The sequence below is a fragment of the Branchiostoma floridae genome, chromosome 8 (genome assembly GCF_000003815.2).
Source record: "Branchiostoma floridae strain S238N-H82 chromosome 8, Bfl_VNyyK, whole genome shotgun sequence".
Lineage (NCBI taxonomy): Eukaryota > Metazoa > Chordata > Leptocardii > Amphioxiformes > Branchiostomatidae > Branchiostoma > Branchiostoma floridae.
This window is the reverse complement of record NC_049986.1, coordinates 6,910,503-6,921,875: the sequence shown is the minus strand read 5'-3', so window position 1 is coordinate 6,921,875 and position 11,373 is coordinate 6,910,503. Positions and strand designations below refer to the sequence as shown.

General features: G+C 39.4%; 1 protein-coding gene across 1 annotated transcript in view; it reads left to right on the top strand.

The window, feature by feature from the left end:
• LOC118421652 (neural proliferation differentiation and control protein 1-like) overlaps positions 1-11,373 on the top strand; it is a 74,978-nt gene that overhangs the window by 36,168 nt on the left and 27,437 nt on the right. Inside the window, exons 4-6 of the mRNA XM_035829086.1 lie at positions 1,772-1,861; positions 5,144-5,293; positions 5,729-5,795. Coding sequence (XP_035684979.1) covers positions 1,772-1,861; positions 5,144-5,293; positions 5,729-5,795 — 307 coding nt within the window. The remainder of the gene's footprint in view (positions 1-1,771; positions 1,862-5,143; positions 5,294-5,728; positions 5,796-11,373) is intronic.

Sequence of the window (11,373 nt, the reverse complement as noted above, 5' to 3'; positions counted from 1 at the left end):
TGTGCGTTGATCAGAACACTTGGGCATGCACCACATTTGGGATTCGGATGGCATTCCTTCTACTTCTACTCTCAGCTTCTGATACAGGAAGCAGCTTCCTGTATGAGTAGCTGTGAGTTGAGAGGTAGGAATGCCATCAGGTACCATGAATTAGGTTCATTCCTTAGTATACTGGATCATAGGATCCAGTGCAAGTGATATATTAGCCTAAATATGTTTTGCTGCTTATTGATTGGCCTGTTGATTAATTTAAGAATTAAGAATTGAGTTTAATGGTCTAAGCTATCAGTAGAGATGATCGGCACATAACTTGATATTGTACACTGACGCTTAGGGGTGGATACTGTTGTTGGACCTGAACCTGGACCTAAATTATCTGTGAAAACTTATGACTGTCAGGGCGATACTCAAAAGAACCAGGTCCATTTCGCTACAAATGATTGTGTTTGGTGAAGTTTTTCACTAACAAAGGTTCTGTTAAGAGGAGTATCCGATATCCATTGGCATTTTTACTCTCATGTAAACAGCACTAACTGCCTTCGTCTTAGACCAAGTTTGACCACAGAAGCTTGGTAAAAATGACCACCAACTCTCCCCTACTTCGCCTTTTCTTGGACCTGTAAGCCCCAAAACACATGAATGCCTGCCGATATAATCTGCTCATTTTTGAATGGGTCCAATATCTGGTCCACTGATTTTTTTCAGGTACCGTTTTTGTACCGGTACACATGCAAAGGTAAGACGTGCCTGCATATGTAAAATAATGCAGTGGTATTAAAGATAATCTGTCAGTGTTTGGAAATCTAGAAAAGGGCAGAGTATTACAAGATGCAAGCTTGTTTTACACCTTCTGCTTTGCCATCACCTTCAACATTTACAAGCGTCTATACATTTTGTTGAAGGAGATATAGAAATGTTTATACAGTAACTTTAAAAGCATTTGGACTTAGAAGCCAGGTGAGAGCTCCCTCACCCCCCCCTCCCGCCCTATCAAGACTGTACACTATAAGTCTTATGAGTCATCTTCCAAACCAATGGTCTACCAAACTATAAAAGGATTCTGTGTGATTTACCAAAAGCTGAAACCCTACTTATTGTCTACATATGTGCTTACTCAAAAGGTCAAGTTTTAGAATGCCTTCAGTTTGCTTTTCGAATTGTATGTTCTGAATTTAAGTTATATCAATCCCTTAAAGGATATGTGGTGCGAGTCTCTTGCCTTTGTTGTGAGTCTCTTGCCTTTGTTGTAAGAATCTTGATATCAGTGTTGATAAGAGACTCTTTTCTTACTTGTATGTAGGAAAAAAAATATGAGAAATTGTAAGGGCCGATCAACAACTGAGCTCTTTCTACAAATTTTCATGTATTGACTCCAAGACAAGTATTGATTTACTTGAGTACAAGTTTATGTAACAACAACCCTTAACCTTTGTGTCATCACAACATACAGTGAGGCATTGGGGTGTCCAATCAAAGGGCTATCACCAACCAATACGAATCTAGTACCCACTGACCACATGTATCTTAGCATGATGAAAGGTGATGAGAAAGAGTTATAACTACAATATTCTTCAAACAGTGACGGTCTTTTAAAACCATCACTGTTTGAAGAATATTGCAGTGACTGTATTCATACTGATGAAACTCTTCAATGATGAGAAAAAGTTTATAAATCACAGTCAATTTCTGAATTGTTTGTTGAGCACTTTGTAACAAATCTGTCTAGTGTCAAAGTTTTGACGGGAGTGTCCCTCGTCCTATGTTTCCACAGATCAGGGAGAGAAAAACGTTCTTCCAGACATCGATGTGATCACGGACAGGCTGCTGAACGAACGGCAGACGACCGCTGGAAAATATGACGGTAAGGCACTGACTGTAACTGACATACCATAAGTATAATGCATTATGCACTGTGAGATCGCGTGGCGTAATCGGCAGCACTTTGGGCTCAGTCCCAGGAGGTCCTGAGTTCAAAACCTGCCAATTATTGTCACCGATGTTGTGCCCCTGGGAAAGGCACTTTACATTGACTTTCCTCACCTCAGTCAGGTGAAAAATGAGTACCTAGCTTTGGCTTGGGCCATCCCTCGGAATCTTTCAGAACATTAAATGGAGGTCCCGTGTTCGGGGAGAGCCACACATTGGGCACATAAAAGAACCTGCCACACTTCTTGCAAAAAAGAGTAGGGGAACATCCCAGTGTGGGTGTGTCAAACCATTCTGGCCCAATGGGGTACTAGTAGGGAATTTCCCAAGCAGCCTCGTAACTACTGCTTTGCCTATTGATTCAATTATTAGAACTTGCCGAAGCTCGATGTTTCTGACTTAAGAAGAAGAGAAGAGGGTAGTTCAGTGCCAAGAAGTGGTCAATGGCCTTGCACTGAGCAAACTCATTAAAAAGAAAAGTATGTGGTATGGTGTAGTGTGGACTGTAATGTTATTCACAGGCACATTGTATATTTTCTTCAAAGTCCCTTACTAATATGCAAAGTATTCTATTATTATGAAAATCCTACTAGTACGTCAATGCAGTGGTACATCATCAGTATATCCGTATGCAGTAAGCATCTTCTAGCTTCAAGGATGCTGATAATTACCCTTTTCAAATGCCAGAGTCCAAACTTGTCCCTTTTGTATGGTACATGCACCATCTGGCCTTAACATTTGTAGCATTCACACTGTCTCCTGGGACAATATCCTTTCCTTGAAGCAATGATTAAAAATTGCAAGAAACTCTTAAAGTGGTTTTGCTGTGCCTCACTATAATGAAGATGACATTTCTTACTTTCGTACTCGTAGCTCGATTAGTGCAGTGAAAAGGAAGACATTACTAGAATGCACTGATGTGTAGTGCAAGTACGTGTGTATTACCAGTAGTGTTTTGAGAAAAGTTTTGCAGAAAGTTTGTAGTAAGTACTGTTGGCACTTTCATTCAAAGAGAGATTGCTATATCCATTGGGTTGACATAGCGTTAACTTGGATTCAACCAACTGGTAAGTAGAAATAATCTCTTTTATACGACCCGTGTTTCACTGGAAATTGACAATCAGGAGGAAATAGACAACCTACGGAGTCAAATCTAAGCTGACATGCCATTATCAGGAAATGTTTTCAGAGTGGGGCTTTTCAATTCAGTTACTCATGGTACAAATGAGACTATGTTTTTTTCCAAGAAATTTGTAAATTTGATATTCATTGCTTTTAAGCTCAAACCCTAGGAAAATATCACAGATGACAGTATGTCAGGATGAGTCTGCTTCTTTCCTTGCATGGATTTAAAAGCATTTAGAAATGTCAAATCAGAACGTCCTCAGAGAACAGCACATTAATGTTCTTGGATTTCATTCTTTCATGCATCAATATAAGAAGAAAAAAATTGCTGTAAAATTGAAATGACAGCAACTCTGTTGTTTTGATTAAAAGTATGCTATGTCGGTTTGAGTGGCTGAAATATTTCCCACCAAAGTTATGGAGTTTTGAAAAGTGAACTGCGGTTACCGTAACAGAAACTAAAAAAGATAACTCGAGATCCGTCAGTCCCCTACTAGTAGGCATGTTGTATGTTACATCGACTCTCATACTTGCAACTTGAGTGGCTGAAATATATCCCACCAAAGTTATAGAGTTTTGAAAAGTGAACTGCGGTAACAGAAACTAAAAAAGATAACTCGAGATCCGTCAGTCCTCTATTAGTAAGCATGTAACTTGCAACGGGTGCCATAATACCGGCACATCAAAATTACATTGTTATAGAGGCCTTCTCAAGATTGTCATGAAAACCTATTAAATTTCCTCAGCATTACTGATGCTGCATTCAGTTTGGTACATTTCATTACTGTACATGTTTTTCCAGACAGGCTGTATTTCATGGTTCCATCCTCGTTATGTGGTTCGGTTGTTGTAATTTTCATCTGGAGTGATTTATTATACAGTGGAAGCCAGTTAATTGCACGTCGGATAAATGCACACTTCGGTCAATTGCACGGAATCCCCAAATCCCGTGGTGGTGCGGTCCAACTGGGTAACTTCGCATTATCGCACACGCCGGCTAATTGCACCGACTTTGCTGGCAAATTGGGTGTGCAATTAAGCGGCTTCCACTGTACTGTTATCATTATTAACAGGCACCGTGAACCAGCAGTTGTGACTTACATTAACCATAAAACATACTGTAGTACTGTGACATATATAAATTCATATCCAGACACTACTTTCTGCAAAGCAGACCCACTCATTGTTGTTGTAAAAAACAGCTAACATTTTAAGCTGTGAAACACTAGTGTTAATTAGAACAGTTTTTACCCCAAGCTCGCTCTCGGGATTCAAACCTGCGACCTATTGCGCCGAACCCGGCAGCCAAGCGTACAAACCCAGACGTGCAAACTGTTCAGCCAAAAGGCTTAACCCATATGTAGGGCTCGAAATTCATTTTTGGGATTAGGTGCACTGGTGCACCTAGCTTAAAAAATTGGGTGCACCAAAAAAATTTTGGGTGCACCACTTAGATTTAAGTAGAATGTCAACAAAAAACTGATAAGAAAACTTAGTTACAAGCTATCAAATTCTTAAACAAGTAACATGACAGACATTTTAATTTACTATCTTTCTAACACTTAGATGTCAAGAATATGATGTATAGTATACTGGATATCTTTCCACACATAAACCTAAGAAAATATTTGGGTGCACCCTGAGCACCCACTGAAAAAAATTGGGTGCACAGTTCCAATTTTGGGTGCACCTGGGTGCACATGCACCCAGTATTTCGAGCCCTGCATATGGCATCTTCAGTTTAGCAGTCCTTGAACCCCACTGTTACAGCTGCATTATTATTGAACTTTCGAACATTATGTCAGTCTAACTTCATACAGAGGGACTTTGCTCTAAGTTCCCAGAGTTAGAAACATTGCTTCTTTGGAAGGCAGGAAATAGGAAATTTGTACTTTTCTCTGTTAGTACTTGAGGTTCTGCAGTGCAGGTATGATGAGATAGGTGTCTCTTCTGCTATAGCATTGTTTGGATGATTGATCGCAGGTGATCAAAATTTCTGCAGTACAATCATGACTGGATAGGTGTCTCTCCTGGCTGGAATGTAGTGATACTTATGCTAATTAGTGCTTGTTGTGTGTGTTCCATTCTGCAGAAGGAAATAACCATGTTGAAGAAGTGAGAGGAGAGCAGACGACAACTCAGAGAGAACAGCAGGGCTCCAGCCCCAAGGCCCAGCCTCAGAAAAACACCCCCCCTGCAGCGACCCAGTACGCACATGGCATCAACGACATCCTCTTCCTGGGTAAGCTTCCAATGCCATCTGGCCATAAAGGAGGGTCTGCATGCTCTTTTCCGTAAGGCGTAGGCAGCCTATTTTATTTCCCGTAATTCGTAGGGAAAAACATCTTATCTACGTAATTCGTAGCGAGGCGACCAAATTTAGTGTAATTGCCTTCCTTGATTTAGCGTAATACGTAGGGGGTTCTTCTGAATTCAGCGTAAATCGTTGTCGTAACCACCCATGCAGACCATCATAAAGCTGTGCTTTTGAAGTCCTTGTTGAAATTACATCTTTCTTGCTCAATAGATTGCATATTTTTAAATGTCGTTATGCTATTTTTCTTTAGTCGTCGCAATTGAACATGAAATGTAACATGAAGTTGGAAACACCTTTTTTGATTATTCAGTTTGCAGAATTTTGTTCCTGTCATAAAATGTTTTTTCACTTATTTTTCAGCCATTGTGGTGGGCTGCAGTGTGCTGGGAGTTATTGGACTGGGAATAGCAGGTTACTGCTGGTGGAAGTAAGTAACATTAACAATAACTTACCGTTCTTGTCATGCATGGATGGAAACAGTGAACGAGTGAATGGTGAGTGCTTGGTCATCCTCTTTAATTGGATGTTTTATAGCATGGACTACAATGTAAAGACTGAAAAAAAAGTAGTACAAACATTGCTTCAAAGCCTGGTAAGTCCAGGTTCACCCCAAGGAAATTATGACTCAATATTCCATCTGGCAGAAGATTTGTTAAACTTACTAGGATTTTAAGGTAATGTACAATGGTACCAAAAGTGATGGGTACCATTTGATCTCAGCTACATGTACAAATGTAGTACACACATACAGCTTGCTCTTACCATGTTATACTTTTGGTTTTGAAGAATTCTCCATGTCAACATTTTGCTTGCGTTTTAATTTTTAGATTCAGCATCGCAGTACTAGTACACTTTCTGACTTCAGCATGATTTCCTATCCATCATCCTTGTACCTGCAATACTGTCCTTTGTCCCCAGAGGGCGCCACCAGTGCTTCATCCTCCTCATTGTCCTGTCATCCTACAACTTCCTTGTATTCTTCCTCGTATTCATCTTTAAGTCTGTCATTCAAGATTAATGCTTTTAAACCACCAGAGGTGAGCAAGAGGTTGTTTGCCGTGATTTTTAAAATGTCTTTTTTTTTTCCTAAAACTTGTGATTAAGACTTTCTTGGTATGAGGCATGAGTCTGGATTGAAAATTGAAGCAAATGTTGAAAAGCCAAAACAGGGCTCGAAATTCATTTTTGGGATTAGGTGCACTGGTGCACCCAGCTTAGAAAATTGGATGAACCAAAATTTTTTGGGGTGCACCACTTGAATTTTAAGTAGAATGTCCGAAAAACCTAATAACAAAACATAGTTACATGCTATCAAATTCTTAAACAAGTACCATGACAGACATAATTATTATCTTTGTAATCCTTAGATGTCAAGAATATGATGTATACGATATCTTTACATACATAAACCCAAGAAAATATTTGGGTGCACCCACAGAAAATAATTGGGTGCACCTGAGTGCACATGCACCCAGTATTTCGAGCCCTGCAAAATGACAGTTAGTGTAGTTCAATACAAAAGTAGAAAATATAATTTTTTTTGCCTTGCAAATGATTCAAGCTTTACATAATATAATTATATTATTTACTCGCGAGTTGTGACTGCATGCACGTAAGTTAAGTTTCTAACAATTAAATGATAGTGACATAGTTTCACTTGAAATCTATTTTTTTTACCATTCGGTACACCAATGAAATGCACAATATTATTTTTTTTGTTTTAAAAGGTTGTTGAAAATTGTCTTCAGTTATGATTACATACTGTATGTTCTTCCTCTCATGTCTTACTCTCTAATCAAGAGTCTAATGCCAGTCTTTAATTATCATTTTACTATCTTGTTTATTGCTGTTATTAAGTGCTAGCAGTAGCAATCTTTTCGTATGCTGCTGCTTTCCATTCATTCATTGAACCAAACCAATCATCCAGAAATCTTTGATGTTTGAAAGTGTTCTCGAGACAGCCTCATATGCATCACAGATTCATTCAGACACACTGTCTGAATGAATCTGTGATGTAATCTCTACAGAAATGCACCATACTGATGCTGTTTTGCCTCTAGCTGTTTCATTTGAATCATCTTGTGAAGTCTACCCTGTAATAATGAGATCTTGTGTTGCTTAGTGATATCCTTGTACACTTTTGTACATCAGTTCATTGACCTGCAAAAGATACTTGTCAAATCAATTTCCCTCTCATGCCAGACCTGCCACTTGTGAATATCAAGCAGCAGCCTTGGCATACAGGCTTGTACATGTAACCTGTCCTTCATGCAGCATTAACCAATCAGATAACCCCTCCTGTAGTAGGAGGTTAAGTTAACAGCCAATCATGTTGCCCCATGACTGTAGGGGGTGCCCTGATTGGCTGGTATACTGACTAGTCAGTACTAATGCAGCAAGAAGCATGGGATGCAAGCCAAAGTGCCAGGGTCAGCTGCTTGAAATATACATGTACAAATTACACAAGTAGCGGGTCCGGCATAAGAGAATGCCAATCAACATTCTCCTTGTGTTTTTGGTAATGATTCCCTTTGAGAGTAAACTACATGTCAGGAATCTTGCGCGTAAAAGATATACATTACACATGTATGTTATACACTGTATCAAATTCATCCTTTGATATATAGGCCACGATATGGTTAAATGGATGCTAGGAAATAAGACCGTGATGTCGGGTATTCGTGTAAAGTGGGTGGTTATTAATGGTGTTTATGAGGCCATGGTAAGTGTACCTGTGTGATACAGAATAAGTAACAGTAATCTTTATTCAGAAGCTATTAAGCATTAGGAAAGTACCCTGCAATCTAAGTGGAAAACCAGTCAAACATGTCAAAGTCACTAACTCATAAAGGCTGTATACATGTTTAGAGAGCTATATATGGTCTTAAAATTGTAAAATACCCTGGGATCAGTTGTAGTTGTGTGTCCTGCCTCCCTGTTTTATTATCTCTAACCTTCAACAGGAGGTTCTTTTTTTTTTAAGGATTTGCTTGAATTCTGGCATGCTGGTTGTTATTGAGGTTGCAATGAAATCTGGTGATTTTGGGCACTGTGGCAGTACTTTCAGATCCTTAGGTTTTTCTTGAAAGAGCCCCAGTCTAAAACTGCAGTATAAACTTAAGATGAATTGCTCTCAAACAACACTGCAGGACATATACTTGTTAGGAAATTAAGACTGAATTTGCAGTCAGGCTTGGAGAGACATTGCAATTTCCCCACCCAACCCAACTCATTTCCAGGCCTGGAAGAGGACTCTCACAACAGTTTCAACTTCAAGGATTGCAATCTCAGGCTGAGGCAATCAGGGTGTGTAGATTTTGAGGGCTCTCTCGGTGTTCAGATATAATTGTCTGCTTCCTGGCTCTTGATTTGAGTCTTTTTGTTGATTTGTGTAAATTAGAGCACTTCCGGAAAAACAGCATGTGTTCCTGTCCTTTGTTACTGAAGTTTTAATAGTTATGGCCTTCAGACACTCTTGAATTGTGTCTTTTTGTTGTGTTCAACATCATCTTTATTTCTCACAAGAAAACACTTTTAAAAGGACACGTCTAAAATCACGAGTACAAGATGAAGGTTTAAAAATACACCTCGGACGACCCCTTATTCAGATACACAATGATCTGCAGGGCGCAAGGTTACAAAAAAAGTGGTGCTATACATCAGCCTTTCAATATTTCAATTCTATACGTCGCTTCTTAACTATTGCACAGATGTGACATTGTCATTATGAACTACACATACATTGCACAAGTGATCGGGTGTTTACAGTAAGATATCATCGGCTGGAAAACAGCCCGGACGGCGACTCCCATCCAGGGTTGTTCCTTGCACAATTTGTACCAATTGAAAAAACTTCTTGAAGGACAGCAGGTGTTCCTGTCCTTGGTACTGAAGTTTTAATAGTTATGGCCTTCACACACTCTTGAATTGTGTCTTTTTGTTGATTTGTACCAATTGAAAAAACTTCTTGAAGGACAGCAGGTGTTCCTGTCCTTTGTACTGAGGTTTTAATAGTTAAAGCCTTCAGGCACCCTTGAATAGAGTCAGTTGTTGATTTGTACCAATTAAAAAACTTCTTGAACAACAGCATGTGTTCCTGTCCCTGGTACTGAATTTTTAATAGCTATGGCCTTCAGACACTCTTGAATTGAGTCTTTTTGTTGATTGGTGTCAATTAGAGCAGTTCCTGAAGAACAGCAGGTGTTCCTGTCCTTAGTGCTGAAGTTTTGATAGTTATGGCCTACATGATAACTATGAGAAAACTTGCCTGTTAGTTTCAGTCTTTGAAGTGGCTTTCATGAAAACTTATCAAGAATACTGAGTTTAGAATATAGAAAGGTTAAGTCAGTCAGAATTTTTGTTTTATTTCCGTTTTAGTTGTGATATCTTGTTTTATTGTAACAGTTGTAACACTGTTTTCTTGTATCATTTTTCAAAGTGTGCCCAGTTTTACGTCATCTATACTATAGACAACAGGAAACAGGATCCAAGTGATGCACTTATCAATATGGCAGGATGCTGGTTAGTGCTAAAAGATGCTGAAGTAGCGGAAGCATTTCTCGTTAGCGAAGCAGAGCCAAGAACGGAAGCATTAAAACGTCTCGGGAACAGTGCGTGGGAACATTGAGGAAATACAATCCAATGAACAGCTTTTATCACTTAGAAGGCAATCTGCATTACACAAATTGAATGAAATGACTAGATAAGGCTTCTAACAGTGTCAGATGTTTCAGACGGCATAAGTCTCTGTGGAACTAAATGAAGCAGAACTAGTACATGTATGCAAATTTAGAATAGGAGCTGCATACTGTTGAGAAATTTTTGGAAAACTGGTAAGAATTAGCCAAACTCTACATCATCATCATTGGCATTTGCTCATGGCCGAGCATTAGAGTTCATGTCAGATCAAGCCTCAGTTACTGCATGTGGGTGATAAGGGTGGGTACCGGTGCAGAAAATTCAAGTCCAGGTTCTGCTTAGGTCCAGAGGATCAGGTCCAGGTCTGGACCTGAACCTGGACCTGATTCAGTATGTGAGAACTTGTGAATGGATGATACTCAAAACAATGGTCCATTTCGCAAAAAGAACTCTGTTTTGTGGAGTATTCTACTAACACTGGCGTTTTAAAATCCTACAAGGCTAACTACCTCTGTACTGTTGACTTGGTAGAAATGAGTATAGACTCTACTCTACTTCGCTCTTGTACTTTCTTTGACCCGTACATGTAAGTCCCAAAACGTGTGAAATCATGATAATTTAATCTCTTCATTTTCCAATAGGTCCAACATCCGGTTCAACAAATTTTTTCAGGTCCGTTTTTTCTGGATTGGTCCAATAAGGAAAACCAGTTTTGTACCTGAGTACACTGTACCAGTACCCACCCTTAGAGGGTGACGATGTCTCATGTGGCTACTCAAGCCCAGGGCAGTACAGAAAAGACTGGAACACTTAGTGCAGGGCAGGGTGGGTGGTGAGCGAGGGAGAAGGGGCCGCTCTTTACGTTGCTGTCTCTCAGTCTCTGCTTTATAGCATGGGCAGAACCTATTCATATGTTCTTTGTCTCTAGAAGGCTTTTAAGTTTATTGGGATTTAATTTCACTCATAAAATGAAGCCTTTGTGGTGGTCGTAAGTCTGTAGTTGAAACAGTAGAGTAGGCGGGCTGAAGATAGGACAATATTTTTCCAGTGTTTTTAAGTTTGAAACGGTCACCACCAAAACTGCAAACATGCAACTACTGCAGACATTTCCTTCTTACGGTAATTACCTCTGTGTATACTGTAATTCACTTTGTCTTCTCAGTACCAAACTTTCACAGTCTAACAAAATTTAATTTTTTTCAGAACTTAATGTTCACAGTTGGTATGCGTAAAGAAAGTCTGTGATTTATTTCTTATCAGTAATGATAAGTTCATGTTACAGAGTAACACAGGTTCTTCTTAGAGTAAAAATCGATGCATTAAGACCTCAGGTGCAAAATCTTTGCCCACAATGACCCAGTTGGGCT